The sequence below is a fragment of the Amphiprion ocellaris genome, chromosome 6 (assembly GCF_022539595.1).
Source record: "Amphiprion ocellaris isolate individual 3 ecotype Okinawa chromosome 6, ASM2253959v1, whole genome shotgun sequence".
Lineage (NCBI taxonomy): Eukaryota > Metazoa > Chordata > Actinopteri > Pomacentridae > Amphiprion > Amphiprion ocellaris.
In genome coordinates, this window is record NC_072771.1 from 23,839,301 (window position 1) to 23,860,254 (window position 20,954).

General features: G+C 38.9%; 1 protein-coding gene across 1 annotated transcript; it reads right to left on the reverse strand.

The window, feature by feature from the left end:
- Nucleotides 1-4,765: 4,765 nt before the first annotated feature.
- lnpep (leucyl/cystinyl aminopeptidase) lies at nucleotides 4,766-20,420 on the reverse strand. Its single transcript, XM_023297891.3, has 22 exons — nucleotides 19,971-20,420; nucleotides 17,559-17,653; nucleotides 16,783-16,985; nucleotides 15,767-15,878; nucleotides 15,326-15,583; nucleotides 15,034-15,224; nucleotides 14,692-14,830; nucleotides 13,782-13,916; nucleotides 13,502-13,622; nucleotides 13,225-13,376; nucleotides 13,025-13,138; nucleotides 12,787-12,918; nucleotides 12,476-12,610; nucleotides 10,745-10,905; nucleotides 10,574-10,662; nucleotides 10,296-10,479; nucleotides 10,010-10,166; nucleotides 9,421-9,605; nucleotides 8,590-8,751; nucleotides 7,593-7,733; nucleotides 7,393-7,474; nucleotides 4,766-7,240 (listed from the first exon to the last, which is right to left on the reverse strand). The coding sequence occupies exons 1-22, from the start codon at nucleotides 19,996-19,998 to the stop codon at nucleotides 7,109-7,111; spliced, it is 3,108 nt and encodes a 1,035-aa protein (XP_023153659.2). The 5' UTR covers nucleotides 19,999-20,420; the 3' UTR covers nucleotides 4,766-7,108.
- Between the last annotated feature and the right edge of the window lie 534 nt (nucleotides 20,421-20,954).

Genomic DNA, 20,954 nt, shown 5'->3' on the forward strand with positions numbered 1-20,954 from the left:
GAAGATACAACACTCTCAAAAGGCTTCAACGAGTCTACAACGTCTCGTCAAAACATTTCAACAAACTCTACTAGCTGGCGTCTTAAAATGCAAAACTCTGCAGTCACACTTCAGAGCGCCAATGGCAGCTTAGTTCTAACTAAATTTGGAATGTAGAGCAGCCACATATTCATTCACATTGCTGGATAATAGCCATCTTTTAAAAACAATAGACGAGGAGGAAAGGAAGAAAAGGTGACTGAAGAACTGAGGAATATAGCCGTGTTTTACTGTGTACCCAAATCATGTACCAGTGACATTAGGTTCCTGGAACCAACACAAATAATTAATTTTTGAATGCGTCCTTAAAGTCCTGTGGGAACTGACTAATCAGTTGGTCAAACCCGTAATATATTTCTTCATGTGTATTTTCTGCACGTCACCGATCAGGATTTATACAGTACCTCATCACACAGTTCAATGTGATGTTGTGAAACTGCTGAGACAGGTGACAGTGATGGTGGCGATAGTGTCCACCTGCTTGTTTAGATGAGCTGCATAGTTTAAATGACTGCGCTTTCAATAGAGGTTCTGACTGAATGGGGTCAACAGTGATTTACTGACTGATGCACGGCCAACGTGCATTTAGCATCTTTAGCAGTGCTGACCCATGACCGTCTAGCATATTTACTCTTTAAAATGTATACATTCACGTTAGCTGATTATCTCCATAATCGGCGTGTGCGCATGTGTCCACAAGTTTAGCTACATGTCTGTGATGTGACTTGATCCAGTGATCTTATCTGCCACTTCACTATTTCTCTTACAGAAGCATGTATTCTTACTTGGACTGATCGACGCACACCCCCATAGCTGACTGCGTCATGCAGACAGTCAGAGTTTACAGATGACCCTGTGACCGACTGGTCTGATCAGCATTTTGCTTAATGATGGTGGTATTATCTAACAAAGAAGATATAAATCTGCTGCCGCCTTTCAGCACTGAAAAGATATTTGAAGGCTGAGTATAAGCTTTTGTATAGTAGGAGCCTGTATTTAACTACTGCACTCCCCTTCAGTTTAAAACAACTGTCTGATATTAATCTAAAGCATTCGAAAGTAAGCATATTTTTTGATGAGACGTAAAACTTCTACTCCACATCAGATTGCATATTTTACATTTTATGTGTCTTGAGTTTTGGTTTTATTAACGTGTTTAAAAAGGGGAAATATAAATGGAAGGATATTTTTTGGCACTTTATGTTAATTTAAGAGACAAATTTACTATTTTTTTCATTCAGGATGGTTTTTTAATGTCTAACCAGGGATAACCTAATAAAACTGGCCTTCTAAGTTAATGCTGACTTATATTTTTCCCTTTGACCAATAAACACTGTCCCCGTCAGACAAACTGAACTCTAAGAAAGGGAACACATACTATGTAGGCATGATTTAATGCAATAGTGCAAAAACATAACATTTTACCTTTAACAGCACACTTCGTACTTAAGAATAATTTTTAGTTCATCACTTACTTTTAATGAAGTGTTGTTCCATTGCAGTTTTGATCATTTCACTTAAGTAAAGTAAAAGACTTAAGTAGCATCTCTGGTAGCAGCAGCCACCAGTACTCCTGTACAGAGAACATACTGGAAACATGCGTATGCACTGAACATATAAGTCATGGTATGTAGATTTTTCAGTCATGTGACATGATTAATATCTTCAGCACATCTATGGTACACAGAAGCTTCTGGAAAATTCCATACAGTGTGTTGTGGAATGATGAAAGCCTATAGCTGCCATCTCCTTGCACGTGCCGTCAACATATCGTAATTATCTGTCCGTACTCATCATTGTGAACACATCAGCATCTCTGTAGTACAGCATTCATGAGCCACAAAGCATACTGTTTACTTTGCTTCCTGTATTTTTATCAGGTCATCTAAAGAAACGTTCATTCTGCCTGACAACGCATACTCCATACATCACGGACATGGAACTGAAATTATTTATGTACCTTAACTTATGTATTTGTTGATGTAAATGCTCTTCTTGCTTTAAATTGCCTCAGTTTGACTATACAGCCAAGCAAGCAGTTCTTGTTCCGTCCCTTGCAGCAAATACTGGCATACTAACAAACTCACAGTCACAACAACTAACATGCAGATGTTTTGCATGTGTAATGTTTTCCCTCCTCGTCATCTTACCTTGCTACGGCTAAGATTGGTAGGAATGTCATTGGTCTTTTAGGCATTCGATCTTAAACCAGAATGAAGAAATGTCACCTAGGAAATTCATTTATTGTCTAACATATACGTCTGTTCCAAATGTGTTACCAGCAGCAAATGACAAACCAATATCCATGTCCATGTACCTGCTGCTCTATCACCAATTTCCAAACGTGTCTGCACATAAAAAAATCCAAGTTGTGTTAATTCTTAACTGTGCAATAAAACCAATAATCCTGACCCATCAGAACTCATCACCAAACCCTCCTATATGATTATTATTAGTCCTATTCTCACATTGTACCATTTGTATTTTGCTAATACTCTATTTTAGTGTAGATACCAACAATCTTTACACTTTTTTGTAAACACCAGCATTTTTGGCACCTTATTTCTATTTTGCACATTAATTACATGTTTTTGTTCTCTTTTCTTACCTTTCTTCAGTGCAACATGTGTGAGCTACTGGATACCTTGAGTTTCCACAATAAAGATGAATAAAGTATCTATCTTTAGTTTACATGCTGTTGTTTTTTTTTTACATGTGCACATGCGTGCTCAGGGTGAACCTTTTCCTGAATGATTCTAGTTGCTCTGGAAATTATATTAGTTATTTCTGATTGTTTGGCAAAGTAAGCAGAGGCTGAAGCCCCTTCATTCACACACTGAGTTTTTGTCGCTTGGATTTATGAGTCACCTTCGAGAATTCTCCGAAGAATGTCACGACAACTGAGCTCAGGATGCCACACAGGAATTATTTATGATGGTCCCTCTCATAAGTTGCAATGATGTAAACCTGTGTGAGGTTGGAAAGACATCATCTATAATTGATGACTTAGACCTTCAGGCCTTGAGTTGTGTTTTGCTACATACTGCCTGAACGTACCAGCTGGGATAAATTAGTGCAACACCGGGCGATGAGCTGTCATGACAACTGTGCCTGTGGCAAGTTACCATACAGTTCACCATCTTGTGAAGAACAGTACAGAAACCAAGCCAAGTTTAAAATGTGAACAGAAGATTTTGTCGCAATGTATCAGATGGAACACAAATAAATTAATTTATCCTATATAATGTTGGCATGCATACACAAAGAAGGAAACAGTTTGGTGAACTGGATCAGAATGTGCAAATTCCTGCACAACTGTTACAACAAATGCATTTTGTTTGTTTTACACACTCAACATAAAGTAATGGCTCCAACCACAACTTCAAGTCCTTTTAAATCACTGTGTGTAAGTGAATCATGAAAAAGGATTGACATCATTTACGCACTACAATTAATTAAATCAAGTATATTCTACAAATTCAACATGAACAAGAGCAAAGACGTTTCCAGAAGAGCTAGAATGACCTCTGGTGGTGCAGCTAAGAAGCATCATGGAGGAATTTTGTACTGCATCTGTGCTCCATTTACACAGCATCCTTCGTTATATGATTTTGGTCTTGCTGTATAAAATTTTTTTTTAAAATCATGGGCAACAATCTAGATTTTTTTTTTGCCTACAGATGCATCATATCAGATAAGAGAGAAAACGCCTTTTTACTCCTGTACCTGCTTTTTTCTTTGCTTGTTTTTTGTTATTGATGTTCTCTTGCACTCAGCTAGACATTTATGTGGACCACTGTCCTTCAGTGAACTACCCCAATGTTCTGGTCTTATTTAATTGACATGAATCATCTGTCTGTGTAGACTCTCATCCATTAATGGATTTTTCATTTTTCCTAATAAATAATTCTTTCTACTTCTTGTGAAGATTTTGTTTGACCAAAGTTAACAGCCCATATTATGTACTTTTACAGATTCACAATTTTATTTTTAGGGTCTACTAGCATATATTTACATTCTTCATTGTTCGAAAGTCATTATTTTTTTCATACTCTACATTGGTGCAGCAGCTCTTACGACCCTCTATCTGAAATGTTCTGTTTTAGTTCCTGTCTCTTCAAGGCCTCCTGAAAAGAATAATCTGCATGAATTGTATAGATGGTTCAACCGAAGTAACGCTTTGCTGATTATGATTGTAACCTCAGTTCTGTGATTCTAAGGATGGACCCCAGTAGAAGCAGACTGAGCAAGAAAATAATGGCAAACTGCGATGAAACTGCTCAATCATTGAGGGCTCGCAAAACCAGCTGCTAGGCCAGCGTTTTGTAAATTTGGTACATGATGACATAAATAAGTAACAGAAGAAAAGCCTCAACTTCAGACGAAACATTTTAAGCAGCTAAGGATCAATGATTTCTGTGGGAGAGAATAACACTCTTTGATATGTTTTTTGTATTTTTGCAAATTTTTTACATGCACAAAATAACTATAACACACTAAAGGAAAATGGAAAACCCAAAGAGCATAAAATGGACCCCTAAGTGGTTTACTTTCAAATGTGGATCCTTGTGTAAATTTAGTATTTTTATAATAAATCACTTCAACAAATTAATTATGGCTGGACTCGGAAAAAATATCTCAAAGACATGTCAACCATTTTAAAATATGGAAAGTATTTCTAAAGTTTTTCTTTCGAGACCATCAGTGACAGAAGACCATGGCGACATTTTCAGAAAACAAGAATTCTTTATATTTCATTCACATGGAGAGCATCTACAGCATCTACAGCCTTTCATCCCAGTGCAAAAACAAAAACAATCTGACCGGGCTTACTGCACATGTGGTACTCTACAGTCCTCTTATCACATCACATCACTGGTAGAAGTTGACTGAAATATGACATCCAAATAAAACTCCATGGGCTGATTAAGGAATACTTCCCAAAACAACACAAACAATAGAGTCTACAGTTAGCTGGTATAAAAGTAAATACCAGTCAAGCACATAATCACATAGTCTGTGAAATTAAGATGGCCAGAATGGAACATGGCAAGGGGCAATATTGTTCATAATCTGTGGAGAGATATATAAAAAACAAGATTCCTTAAGTAAAGATAATTCTGATTATTACAACACCTATCCCCAGTGCAGTTCTCTGTACTGTGACTCTTCAAACTGATCCAACACTGTTAACCTAGGAAGAGGGTCGATCAGCTGGTGCCGCCTCCAGTACCCAGAGTGTCACTTTGTGTTTTCTTCAGCCTTGCTAACATCCAACAAGGTTCATTTAATCATCCCAGATACATGTAGCTGCCCTGACCAACCACTGGGAGTCACTACTGCAAAATTAAGCACATGATCCCTCACCAGTGCTCCCATCTTTGTGCGCTCTCTAAACACAAAACCAAGCCACCCAAACCTGTACACACACAGATCTCCTCCGTTTCATTTGTAACAGTCATCACTTCTCCTTGTATCAATGTGATTTATACACAAATGAGACACAAAGGCTTCAACAATAAGACTGACCAAAGAAATCCAAGTCTGATGAAGGTAACCAGGATGTCCAAAAACCAAACAATTTTCAGATCTATTGACATCAGGATCATGACAAGTAATGGATTAAATAAGTACCACGTTTACTTTAAAATAAAGCTAAATCGGTGCACAGCTGCATTTAAATAACACCTTGGAGCATAAGTAGGGGACATCAGACAACAAACAGCTAGCCTACTCTTCATTCATCATTGCAGTCTCTAACACTGGAGTAACTTAAAACTGCATTTTTTGGCTGCTAAGCAACAGCTTACTGGACAGATTATCAACATAGACATTCTTCTATATACTTTATATCTTCAATATGCACAATAGCCCTTAAAACACAACATTCATTAGCAAAGGGATCTCTTCATGGTTGTCTAAATCAGTAAATACAGTAAAAAGTTTTGACCAAGGCTCTTGATCAATTCTATGTATACATTTCCTCTTTACACTCTATATACACAACAGAAAGCAAATCCTAAAATGTTTAAAGTCAAGATGTTTAAAATAGTACATCCAAAATCGCAGGGGAAAAGGCTAAGGGGTTGGGCATATTTACATTATAATTACAACTTTACAAGCGCGCATAGAGTTAAAGAGTGACGCTTTACAGTTACTGCACAGCAGGCAAAAGCAACCAAAATAAACCTTGTTGATTGGAGTAAAACTGTGTTTATGGCTGGTAGAGGAAGAAAAGAATTAACATTTGGCTCCAGTGTGCACTGTCTGCTCTCACCTAAGACACATTGGTTGTTGATTTAAACCTGCACTGTTTTCTTCTGTACATTGTCTACAGTACACAGTGGGAAGGTTTTTCAGTACATTCAATTGATGCCAACACAAGTTTGGTATTTGAAGCTATCGATCAATCAACCAATCTTCTAGTCCAACCATGACTAATATAGCAAATGCTTCAGGTTGCATAAAAACTAGTACAGACTACAATTATATTATTTCTACACTGATTTTCATAGCACAGAGATAAATGGTTAGGTAACACCAATTCCTTCCCTCAAGTAGCATTATTTTCAATTTATCCTTACTGAGGATTCCCTTAGAGCTGCATCTTCGCATACGACTGACAGTACTCACATACACAGTAATGTTTACATTCATCATAATTTTGATTTTTGAAGTGGCCATTACACAGCTCATACAGTTAGGTGTCTGAGATCCAGCTGGACTAAAGGACTGCAGGTGAAGCATGATTGTCTGCTCAGGCATGAGGTTCAGATGAGAACTGCAGAGGAGGTTTGGTCAACAGCATAAAACATGAGTGTGTGTTGCATCTGACAACACCCTGTCAGACACACAATCAAAGCCACCCTGAGGGATCAAGTACAACTGACAGGACCAATCTCAAAACATCAAACACCCTGTCCACCCACCCAGAGCACAACCTCTGTTGTTGATTAATACTCTGGCCTGGATAAAGGGAGTTATGAGACACAGTCCTACAATAGTGCAAACACTGCTGTTGTCTTAAAGACACACCCCCTTTGCGTGTAGACTGGATGTAGCGCCTACGTTACAGCCTTTTTCGAAGTGTGGGCAGGTTCTCGTCCATCCAGCGCTGGTTCAGTCTGATGGTTTCCAAAGCTTCCTGCACACTCCTCATCTGAGAGCCACGCTCCTTCAGACTGGAGAAGAAAGCCTGCACCTGTACAACGCAGAAAAACACACAAAATGAAATGGCAAATCAGACATAACACACTTCAAGTATTCCGTTAACATCTCCCCACAAACAAGTGCATAGACCTTCAAATGCAATAAGGCATAAATGTTTTCCATTAGAAAAAAAAGAACGCATACTTGATTAAGGTGTGCCTGTGTGGAGAACTGGGAGGTAGCAGATTTGATGATTGTCTGGATAGCAAAGGAGCCCACAGGAAACCTACAATGAAAAACACACAAACTCTGATGGTATTTTGCCTTCTAAATTTTAGAAAATTTACAATAATCATAAAATGCATTCTGTGACAAATTGTACGAAGCTGACAGGGACAACTTACTTCTCTATGAGGCGGTCCCAGTTCTCTTGTATAAAATCCCAGGCAAACAAATAGCCAGCAAATCCATTACACACAGTGCTGATGATGAGAGGCAAGTCCTGCGTCTGGATGATATCCCCCTCCAGACCTGCCTTCAGAACCCTACACAGACCATAATAAGTGTTCAAATGCTGTCCAGTGCACTGACACTACAGTCCCTACCATGACTACCACATAACATGAATGAATTACTTGTCAAGCCACTGCTACACACCGATATACTACTACGGGCCTTCCAAACAAAAACATAATGCAAATAATAAATAAAAAGACATTAAAACTCAATTTATACTTAAAAGAAAACTTTTTTTATTACTTGTTAAATATCTGAGATTTAGTAAATGATGTTCTTTATACTTACCAAACATCCGTCTGGATAAAATGTCACCAAATGTATGTAGCATGAAACGGCCTTGCCAATATATTTACCAATTTCTCTTCTTGCAGATGTAGTTTTTTCAGTGTACATGTCAAAATTGCAATAAAGAAATGCTAAACTAAATTTGAGGTTGTATAAAAACAGAGGCATCTATAAAAATGGTTTGTCCTCAGCTAAGACAGAGACTACACACAAGTCTGTTGCCAGCATGGAGGCATAAATATCAGATCAATGTTTAGAAAAGTTACTATTTGCCAGTCAAGTCACAATACTAAGCAGAGTAATGAACACATCCTACATCTAAACTATAGTAATATAATGATGCAGGTAACGCTAAAGTCTAAGTCCTTATGTGTATCAAACCCTGGTCGATGTGGAATCAAGTTTGGTCATTTTAAAATGTAATTTTCAAAATGAAATAATTGTAAGATGTTTTTGTAGATCTTTGTCTCTAACGAAGATGTAGTATTTTGTGAAGTGGTGAACTTAATGCCATCCTGCAGGGGTTGAGGGGAGTGAACTTAGTCCAAATGAAACTGACTTGAAACTGGCCTAACTAATGCAAACATAAACACTTACCACACTAAACGTCTTGTGTCCTCAGTGGATGCTAGGGCCTGCAGAATTTTTCGTTTCTCTGCATCATAGGCGACACGTTCATACATGCTGTGCAAAGTCGTCCAGTCTTTATCTGACTGAGCTGCCACTGAGAAGACAACATGCTGCAGATCACCTGGAATCCTACAGAAATAGATATACAAAGAATAAATACACAGAGAGACTTTAGATTGCAATTTGTCCACTTCTTTCTATAACTCAATTGCTAGATACCCATTAAATTATGTCCCCTCCCACACATGCTAAGTCAAGTCATGCCATAATTTTTTATTTTTTTTTAATACATTTTAAACAAGAAAAGCACTCAGAGAGCGCAGTACTCCGCCAAGGCTGCTCGGTTGTTGTATAATTTCCAACAAATAAGTCCCGATAAGTCCGTAGTGGTGGATTTGTAGCGGGATTGCAATCATGTGATCATCAGCAGTGACGCCGAGCCGCTATCTTACAATGATACGGAAATCTAATCATTTGGTCCTTGTGTCATTTCTGACTTTCCCTGAAAATTTCATCCAAATGTGTTATTCTGTTTTTGAGTAATGTGGTGCACAAACAAACAAACGTACGTCAATCACCACATAGCTCTGCTGTGTTCCTTGGCGGAGTAATAATAGCCGTGCCACCAAAGCGCTTTCCAGCAAAAAAAACAACAAAAAAACCTTATGATTTGTGTTACATGAACCTAACAGGTCACTTCTATTTCTTCATAGATTTCTGGTCTACGCTGCTCACCCCGCTGCCACCATGACCCTGCCAGAGTAAGAAAATAAAATGTTTTTCGTGTTCTTTACGTACCTAAAGGTCTCATTGGAGTCAACATACTGTTTGAAGAGGGATTTTGCTTGCTGTGTGCAATTTTCTTCTTTCATACTGCAGGCCATCCCCAGTAGGGATGAGCGCAGCTCCTGTTTGGAGACACTCTTCTCCTCTCCCCATGTTTGACTCTTCATCAGAGAGCCAAAATGCATCAAAATATAGCTCTGTTATATTCAAGACAAACAACATGGATGTGTTAGCAGAGTGAAATACTACAGCCCACAAGTTGTAACACAACATCAAACATTATCTTCTTGGATAAAATTTTAGCTATTGGTGAGTGTAGTTTAATTAAAATAATATAAATGTAACTAAGGTATACATTATTAGTCAGTAATGGGAAAGAAATCACTTTTGAGTTAGTAACAGTTAGTGAAGCCGTGGTAGTATCAACTGTTTAAACCTGCTTTTATTTGACTTACTTATCAAAGTTATTCCTTATCTAAGTCAGTATTACAAACTTAAGCACTATAATTAAATCACTTCAGACGGCATTTATTAATTTCTGTAGCATATGTTAATGTTGTGGCTCACTGCACATCTAATTTCTTAAAACTGAGTAAAGTACCCTCATGCGGGCCACAAGACCAGACTCCTGTCTTTTGTCGAGCAGCCTGTAAATCCTGTTGAGCTGTAATAGGGCCTCTGTCACAGGAGCAGACTCAGTTTCACTGGGCATATACTCCAACACGTTGAGGACTTGTTGGAAGGATACACGTCCAAATCTATTGATAACACAGGACAGAGAAAAGGTGGAATATACTAATGAAGTACAACAGCTGGAAAAGAAAAAAACTCCTCTTCATTTATCACTGACTGAAAATGAAAAAGACAGTGTAAGTTGTCTTTTATACCTGGAGAGTGCAAAGATGTTATGTATAAGCGATGCACGGTCCTCATGTGTAAGAACACTGACATTTTTGGACAAGGCATCTATAAGAGCTGCCCAGCCCTCATTTCCATAGTGGACAATGTAGAAGCCTGTGTTTCTGTAGTTCAACTTGAGCCACTTTACACTTTTTGGAACCTTAAGCGTGCCTAAAAAGGAACACACACACACAAAAATGTACTATTAGACACAGTGTTTGAGATTCGGAGACTCAGTGTAGAAGGTTACTGCTTAGTGTTTTACCTGACTTGGTCTTCAAATTGAATACCTGTCTGCACTCAGGAGCCAAACTACAGCTGTCGTTTACGTATGTCACTGGAATATTCCACAAGCTAAGCAGAGAGCACAGCACAGTTAGAGTTGTGGTGTGTTGTACGATCTGTGTTTGTCTGTGTGTGTGATAATGCAACCCACCTGGAAGCATGCGTGGCATTCTCAGATGTGAGCAGGAAGTGCTCTTGCGTGAGGTTCACTTCATCTCCGTTGCGGCTCACAGTGACCAGTGGGAAACCTTTCTGTGATGTCCATGAGTTCATCATCTCTGAAACATTCTGGTGATGTGTGGAAACCTCGACCTGTGGACAGGAAGAGGAATCCAGTCTGTCTGTGCAGTCCGGTGTCATGTTCATTTGTTTTCCACAAAACATAAAACTGTGGGAATTATGTGAAATTATGTAGTTATTTTTTTTTTTAATTCTCTAATCCAAACCCAAAGGGTGTATGAACAAATAAAAAAAAGAGGGAAAACCCAACACACATGGTGTGCACAACACCAAATCCATCAACAACAATGTCTTTGGATTAACGAGCCAAACACAAACTCTGAACATTCTCTACATTCCAGATTTTTAGGACATGACATTCAGAATTGTGGTGAACATCCAGATTATCTGTGTGAGACTAAGCAGGTGGAAGTTAAACATCAGCCGGGGCAACACAGACAGCAGGACGAGAGTCATAACTTGGTACACTGCACTCATTTCAAACCTTCTTGTTAAGAATTGTACAATCTGTATGTATATGTCTTGAGCTACTATGTGTAGTCAATGTGTAAAGGGAGTAACCCCAAAAGTGAACAAGGGATCAATAAATGATTACATTATCAACTACTTTAGTGATTTTTTGGCTTTTAAGTGTATAATGCAGCTCCAGCGTAGGGATGGGTACTGAAAATTGTTAATAAATGGGCCCCGCAGATAAATTATCATAGACCAAGGAACATTATCAGTTCTGTTTTGAGAACTGTAGAAATTAAGAAATAACATTTCCTAGCTATTACTGCTACAGAAATCGTATTCAGCATATTTGATACGCATTTTCTTCGAGTTGTCTCTCTCTGAGCCTGTGTGTGAGGGGTAGCTCTCTTACATGCTGCAGCACATACACACAGACTCTGCTCTGAGTGACAATGCCAGAGAAAACTAAATGTTCAGAAGTGTGATCACACAAGAGTTGATGCTGATAATGCTCAACACCACAGGTGTAAGAAGTATTTTACATGTAAGAGCAGAAACAAAGTCAATCTGTGCAAGCATCCAATGAAAGTGTGTCACATACACAGTCCATCTCGTTATCGATGATGTTATGTATGTTGGCAGCCCAGAGCCCTGACATTAAGTTAAGTAAATTATACAGACACGGGTTAATAATAAATAGTAACCATTTACCGGCCAATTGTCAAGCTATGGCTTCACAAAAAGTAATCTGAAATGGCCAGAGCATCATTTAAACTGCTGTTCAGAAATTCAAAGTGTGTGTGTATATATATATATATATATATATATATATATATATATATATATATATATATATATATATATATATATATATATATATATATATATATATATATATATATATATATATAAAAGATCAACAAGTGATAGAGGTAACACTGTTCAAATTTTAACAAAACCTATCCCTGCTCCTGCGGCACTTCTCTGTGATCACCCATAATGTGATGACAGAAAAACAAGCTAAATTCTGACAATACCAGGAAGAATATATTTTTGTTAAATGGCTAGCTGTAAAACTGCAGAGGGGAGTTAAGGGATAAACTATTGTTGTAAAGCATGACTAGGAAATGAAAATAACATGTATTAACAGAAAAGCATACAGATAAATGAACACACTAACACACCACACCTTTGTGAGGCTGTTCCAGAGGTCATCAGTGTCTGTATTCGCCCCACTGAACTCCTTTAGGTATTCAATGATGCCCTTTCTGAACTGCTGATCTCCTGGTAGGGAAGTGTTCAGCATCAGAAGAATAGATGCACCCTGGAAGACAAAAAGTACTAAGCATCTGTGATCAGTCCCAAAACACATCATTACTACAATAATAACTGTGAGAGCCAATGTTGAAATTTCTTCCTGAGATAAAAAACTGGATACTGAAGTTTAGTAAATTTATGAGCAAAGCACCTATGTATGTACTTCTGTCTATAAAAGTGTACCTTTTCGTAGGACACAGAATCAAACATCTCTTCCACTTGTTCCGGAGTATTAACCTCTGTCGACACAGAGTGGGACGAGTTAAGTGCATCTTTGTCCATGGCTCTAAACCGCACTGATAGGAATAAATTACCCTGCAAACAAGCATGAATTACTGCAGGAGCACACAGAGAGGCACCCATCTTTAACCGTTTTGAAAATATGCAAGGGGAAATTTATGAGACAGATGTGTGGACTTACAGTGTCCAGCTGTGGCAACACTGTCTGCAGTGACATATACTGCATGTAAGTGGCAAAGCCCTCATTGAGCCACAGGTCATTCCACCAGCTCATAGTTACCAGGTTTCCAAACCACTGAAACACAACATCAGATATAATATGACGCTGAACATATTCACCATCTCTGTTCCTTTCACAGACACAAATATGAACATAACTACCTGGTGAGCGAGCTCATGTGCTATGACAGAGGCAACTACTTGTTTTTCCAGTGGAGAGGACTCTTTGCCCACCAGCAGGGTTGTCTCCCGAAAAGTGATGAGACCCCAGTTCTCCATGGCTCCTGCCAAGAAGTCTGGGATGGCTACTAAGTCTGACAAAAGAGAAAGGGAGTATATAGGGTAGGAGAAACGGAGGATAGAAATAAGATCAATAACAAAGGATTAAAAAAGAAAAGTGCAAACACTGTGTGAAATGCAGAGGTGTGTGTGTACTTACCTAGTTTTTTGAGGGGGTATTCAATTTCGAAGAAGCTATTGTAAAACTCCAGCAGTTTGGAAGCTGTATCCAGAGCATAGTCAGTGTGCTCCTTTTTCTCTGGCACAGAGTAGACAGACACCTAAAACAAGCAGACAATACAGTACATATGCACATACACTTAGTTTATCAGCCACAGCACAACATTGCCGATTTCTAAAGGCAGAAAACAACATACTGACTTAAACATGTACAGATTAAACTGAAAGTAAAATGGAGTTATATCCCTGTCAATACATACCAAGGTGTTCGAAACATTTTTGCTAATGGGGGTGAAGTTAGAAACGATGAAGGCAACTAGATAGGTGCTCATTTTGACGCTGGTCCTTTCAAACTCATCTTGCACAAGGCCATTGGGAAGTAGTGTTGATTTAGCCTGAAACACACAGAATAAGAATGAGAAAACTATCAGTTATTGTGGGTAGTATGCTCTAGCCTAAATCAAAATTGGCCCGCTGTCAAACGAGTGTAGAATACAGCACTGAAAGCAAATGCCAATACACTGTCTGTTAGCTTAACTGTGCCCACGCTAAGAGCTGAGAATTCACAGTGGGAACACAAATGACTCACAAGATCCTCAAGAGTGGAAGTGACATAATACAGAATTTTTATCATAATGTCGTTCAGTAAATTCTGACACGACACGAGACTGTTGGTGTAATTGACAACATGTTAGGGCAGAGAATGAGAATGTGCACACCGATCAAGTTCATAAACCAGACATGTTAAGTTATTGACATGAAATACTACTTCATTTTGTATGTGTCAGGGGTTACTAGCCAACAGCTGGCATCACATAATGACATCCGGGCTAACCTAGTGATGCTGAGTACAAACACTGACAAACTCTGGTTCTTCCTTATAACACAGAAAGTGTGATCATATTTTGTATGTCCACAAAGATGCCACAAGTAGGAAACTGTGTCACACTATTGAAACCAAATGTAACTAAAAACTGTGTCTGTTGTATGTTACTGTTTTAGTCTGAATTCTCAAATCAGACACTACTCGCCCTTACAATTGCACTGTAAAGGCTAAAGTGGAAAAAAATTACACCAATCAAAGAGAGTAACTTACCACAGAATTAGGATGTTTCAACCCTTAGCATCATACTAAAAAAAATCAACAGATCATTAAAAACTTTACTATACCTTAGGCATGTTGGAAAGAGTCATGTAGTCTTGCTTTCTGCTGATTTTAATCAGGAAAGTGGCCTTGAAAGATGGCTCATCAAAACAAGGGAAGGCCTTCCTGGCATACAGTGGCTCAAACTGTGTTGCTGCTAGGACCCTGAGGACAAGGGAGAGATAAAAATGCACATGCTGAAGTAGATAAACGCTGTAAAATCCACAAAAAACATCAAAGTCCAATTTCATTTTTCAGTTGATATTAATACAACATTGTTCGTTAGTGCTTGATCTTAAGTTGAGTCGAGTCCATATTCTGCAGCACATCTTCAACCTGCACTTCCAACATCAATTAGTCAAGTGTACCTTCTGTTTCCATCTTTATCAGTGTATGAACTATTGTAGAAACCATCATAGGTGTGTGAGAGGGTTGCAGAGTAATCCAGAGTTAGAACACAGTATTGGCCTGCCTTCAACTCCTCAGAGAACTTAACGGCTAGCTGCTGTCTGGGTTTGTACTCCAGTACTGTCACATCCTTGACCTCGCCATCACCCAGCTACAAGAGAGAAATTATCAGTCAAAAAGTAGCAGACAATGTAACAAAAGCAATAAGTCAAATGCTTGGTTCATCTGCACAAAAACCTCTTTCAGTCCTACCTTGAAGGTAGCTTTGGTAATGTTAAGATTGGCACCGTGCAGGACAATGCGCTTTGTGTTGTGAAGCACAGTCATGTTGATAACAGTTTGGCCAGTGAAGGTCATGTCATCGAGGTTGGGGTTCAGAGTGAGGTCGTAGCTGATAGGATGTATGCTGTAAGGTAGTCGGAGCTGTGCCCATGGAAACAGTTCACCATTTGTAGAGATGGGGTAAATTGGCTCAACTGGAGTGGTTTTGTTCGGCTTTCGACAACCCGCCTGCAGAAGGATGGAGGATTGCAGTAAACCAGGAAAATAAGAAACTGACTGAGCATGAAGCATATATAAAAAGGGAAAGTGTTTGACAGACAGATTAGCTTAAAGCGTAATAAGAGTGAATGTTGTTTTTCTATAGATTATTACAAGCCCGACCTAAACAGAGGTAGCTAAACATTTTCTTACCTTGGTAAAAGTGCAACCAGGTAAGAAGTACAGTACCATGGTCATAGAGGCCACTATCACCAGAAATAACACACATACAACCATGGTACGGGCTGAGGGTCGTGAACATGACCTGAAACCAAAAAGAGTTTCACATTAATTACATTAACCAATTTACAGTTTTGAAGAAACAGGGAGCAGCAGTGTTTTTAAAATAGCTGTCAAGGGTGGTGCTGCAGGGTACAGAGGTTGTGAAAATGGACCTCCAACAATTCCTGAGTGTACACTTTAATCTGTACGTATGTTATGCTCTATATATTATCCGCACCCTGAGCTAACTTTTAGGTTGTGTGAAATAGAACTTCTGTGTAAGATTTGAGTAGGCAGTAAATTATTCAAAAAAGTAAACTGATTTGGCTGCAGTCAAGTTTTAACACCTGCCATTTCAACAGTAAAAGCAAAAACAGCCTGATCTCTTCAGAGCACCCATTCAAACTGGGAACAAAGTCAGTCTCTTCTGTGGAGAGGACCATTCTGAGAAAACATTTACTAAACCTTGAGCGACTCCTCCGATAAAGTTTCAGGACTTTGAATTTAGCAGCAGTTTTGGTAAACATTTGTACACAGATGTAATTTACAATTTTACATATATCTTTGTAAGTGCTAAGGTCATAGTAGTGAAATAGATGTTTACAGAGCACACAGAGACTCCCCATTATGTTTGACTTCCATCTATGGTTAATACCTTATTAAGGTTTAACCATTTTTAAATGTTTTTCCTAAAAATAAAAAAGCTCTTTAGTATTTGCTTCACAGATGTTTGAGAAACTGTTGCATTGGTTGGACAATAACAGTAAATTCACCCAATTTGAACAGTTGTATATCGCCAAGTTCCACACACTAATCACAAAAGTCACTGCATAATTATTTATGGAGCACTGATCTGAAATGTTACAAGGCATATCACAGTAGAAAAAAGACTTTTTATGCAAACATACTGTACAGCATATTAAATAATGGCCTTTTCAGTGTATTACCTCGGCGGAGCCTGTCTGGTATAAGGGGAAGAACTGGATCTGTGAGCAGAGCTACGATTCATGAAGGACATGCCCAGGAGACGAGCTGAAGACTCACAGTCCTCCTCATCCTCGTCCATGTCATTTTCTCCCAGGCCTCGCACAAGTAACCGTGAGCTACGAGGCTCATACGCCACCTCATCTGGGTCAAGAGCGGGAAACGTCTAGAGAGAACATGTGCAGCACACCCTGTTATTTTCTGGGTAAACTCTGCAGTGTTTATCATGTAATACCAATAACTGGAAAGTCTCCACTAGTAAATTAAATAGTAGGATATCATATGTATAATTAATGAGGTACAGTTGAAAATAATCACAACAGAGAAGACTCAATAAAGAACAAGCTACAGATGACAGGCAAATTTCAATGATAGAAGAGAGTGTGAGAATGCATTTAGTGTTTATAAGGTTTTGTTTATGTGGTTTTATGATACAGTATATCTATGGTGACAGAGGTTTAATAAATTGCAGCCCTGAAGAGACTACTATAAGCACAATGTAGTTACAGCATTGTCATCATACTAAAATGAAGCTCCATTTTGCTCAAATTAATTGATTCAATTTTGATGATAGATAGATAGATGCAGCTGATAGTGACAAAATAACTTAAAGGGAAGTGAAAGATGTACTGAGCTGGCATTTTCAGTTACCCACAAGTGTCAGCTCTTCATGAATTAACTGATCCTCATTTATAGAACCCTGGTCTCTTTACACTATTAGTACGTGAAACTGTCATACCGGAAAGGCAGTGGAGTCTTTGGCCAAATCTACCACATCAGGCTCCTCTTCAAACATACTGTTCTCAATCATGTTCCTCGGCAGGTTGGCGTGCTCTGCAACACATAGAGGAAGAGAAATCAGACAGAAGATTCTCAAAAAGGGAAGAGAGCGTGACAAGAGAGACGTACCAGATTACAAATGATTGTCACGCATAACAGTACACATATGCGTACACGTAAGCGTATGCGCAGTGTTTTGGGAATTTTAAAGTTTTCACAAAAAGTAGTGCCAACAAGACACCGATCAACACAAAGTTTTGTTGTTGTTGTCATTGAAAGTGTAGGAAACATGAAACCCCATTTAACAAGCACTGACTGAGTTTCTTGCAATTTCCTGTTACTTCACCTCAAACAGTATTTCCTGGTACTTTGACCTAAATAAAACTGGTTCATCTGGTTGGTTATACGCTGTTAATTACTGGCATTACCAATCCTGTAAAGTGCAAAATCACTCTCTCTCCTTCACAGTTAATTTGCTAAGATGTAATGAAATTAACTGAGAAAATATTTGGTAAGAAAGGGCAAAGACAATGAATATTCATCATCTGACCATCATGTCACATGCTACTGCAGTGTACAAAAGCTTGCATCTCCTGAAACTAACCTGCGCCTTCAGCATCATGATAAGAATTAAGCCTTGTCTTACAAAATTCCTGTAATTTTTTCACAGCCAGAGTCTCCGAGCAGTAATTCCTGAAACAATCAGAGGCATGTTCAAGTTCTTAATTCAATATCTAAACTAGTGAAATGCTGTGCGATGTAAAACTCCCATTCTGCCTTGCAATCCATTCATGCTTTTACAGGCTAAGGACAATGGATGTTCAGTCTGAGCTGTTGATGAATTTGAGTGGAAAGCACAGAGGAGACGACAAATATGCAGTGAATACATGCCATTCACTCAAAGACTAGTACAACTAACAAAGATGAGCCCTAACTCCCCAAAAGGAAGTCAACACCCCAGAAATGTAAGAAGTAAATTATTTGGTTTCTTGTCAATCCAGTACAGTGTTTCTGATATGACAGCATGAGTTGTCACAGTGTCTCTGTCTGGACCTCATTGCTGTGGTATGAATGTCTATTAATAGGCTAGAAGCTAAGTAGTAGGTACTGTGTAATGTCCAGAAAAGTTTAGGATTAAAAAAATGAAGGCACATATGAAACACATCAAGCATTAATAGTTGTCATATCATCTACTTATAGCTGTGGGGATACTGTTGTGTTATTATGATGGAAGATATTTCATATAAGCAAGATGACAGATAACAGAGGTCATTATCATCAGCCAGGCAAGCAACAAGATTATACGCAAATCCAGCAGTAAAACATGTTAACCGCTGACTGTGTTCTTCCTGTTGACTCAAAGCATTTATCAATCGTACCTTAGCATCTCAGAACTAAAGTTAAATAATAGCTATGACTGAGTTTGACAGGTGTGTCAAATAATTCAGGCCAAGTCAGAACACACAACCGACACAGCCGCAGAGTGGTGAACCACAATACTGTTATTGGTTAGTTAGTCACTATAACAATACAGGAAGGAAGAATCTGCAAAGCCTTCGATCAAAACGTGATTGTGAAATACAAGTTTGGTCTTGAACTGAAAATCCCAAAGTCACAACCTAGAGCACACACACAAGAAACAGGAAGTCTAATTGCTGTGATTTGGTTGTAGCTCCCTTCAGTTCAAGAATACTTAGCTTTCCTGAGAGGTATTATAGTGTGTGCACTTGCCTTTTTGCTTGTTTAAATAAAGCCCTGGACGCCTTGGGAGCACAGCAGAGGCAATAAAGCAGCTGACTGCTGGTAGCCGGAGCTGAACATGACTTATCAGAGCTCCACACAAAAGACAAAACACAGCTACTAGCAAGCCACTAGGCTTAAACAGGGAAAACAGTGCTGCTGTGTTTTAACAGACAACTTCAGTCCTGACAGAGGAGGACACTATTTTTCTGTCAAGAGTTTAAAAATGTCCGTTAAGAAATGTATTGCTAGTATTAATCAGGTCATTAGTTCAAATAAAATCAAAACGTTGCCTGAATAAACCACACGATTTTCTTACAGCCCATTCTGCTTTTTGTTCATGGGGAAGAGGCAGTCGTATGGAAATGTTATCATGTTACTGCAGGACAATCAACAGATACTGAGATTAAGTTAGCTTCGGGTGATTCCACACCTGTAAAAAAGAAACCAGTTACTCAGAAAACATAAAGTTGCTGTCATTTGGTTTGTCAAAAGCCGATTCCCCCTTTCTCAACATGTGTCCTCGGGTGAATGTCACTCCCTGTGAGCTTGCAGCCAGTGTCCCGATAGTTATTAGCTGGCCTGCTGCTGTTAGCTTTCTGTTACAGTAGCTACTGTACTCCTTCCTTACCTGTGCTGTGACTGTCAAACAGATCCATTGTAGGTTATCTCAAAGACCTCCTTACGTCCAGAACCGGGGACCCTCTGCAGGTTTACAGACGCTCGACAGACGTGATGTTTTTATAGCCGGCCACAACCCACCGCAGGCTATCAGACGCTCACAATAAATAGCAACCAACCCCCACTGTACTAACGTTAGCTAAGTACGTAGCAGCTAGCTTGTGCCTAGCCAACTTCTGACAACTGCAACTGACTGAAATACATTCAGTGAGCTAACGTTAGCCGCTTTCCATAACTTTATCGCCCATAGCTGCTTATTAGAACATTAAGTGAATACGACGTGGTTGTCTCAAAATATCAAACCTTAAGCTAAAAGTACGAGAACAAATGTCCCCCTGAAGCCAGTCTAAACTAACACACAAGCAAATGACACTTTTCTTCCTCCCTGACCAGTTGTTGACAACGTCCCATCAAATTACAGTGCCGTCACCTGATTGGCTGTCCATGCCGAGGGGCGGGGCCTGTACAACACGCACATTTGCTCATTGTTTTGCTGTACTTGTAAGGACATTTTAGTTCTTTGCAGTCATCCATGGAGGTCAACCATAACCCCTATATGGTTAACATCACCCAAAATTTGATCAAGCAGTTCTTACCTTAATCCTGAAACCAAGTGTGAACCAGAAAACAGTTAACATCATGAATATCAACCATATTATTCCTGATCTTATAAGAACATTATACTGTTTTCCATTCAGTTCCTGGAGGCCAGCCCATGCCTTGACTGTAACTTAGAAGTGGTTCGTATCAATAGCTTATTATTACCGTGCTGCAGAATAGTCTGGTTATGCAACACTACTAATAGTTTAACAATAACCAATGTGATGAATGCCAAGTGTATACACAGAGACACAAAAGCGCAGACACGGTGGCTCTACTTAATATGAACATAATACAAGGATGTGTTTCAGTTGATATAACACACACAGATGTG

Coding starts and splice junctions, on each gene's coding strand:
- lnpep (XM_023297891.3), bottom strand. CDS start 19,998: ATGGATCTGTTTGACAGTCACAGCACAG. Junction 15,225..15,325: donor TTACCAAAGCTACCTTCAAG/GTAGGACTGAAA, acceptor TCTCTCTTGTAG/CTGGGTGATGGCGAGGTCAA. Junction 7,475..7,592: donor TGGGACCGCCTCATAGAGAA/GTAAGTTGTCCC, acceptor TTTTCATTGTAG/GTTTCCTGTGGGCTCCTTTG.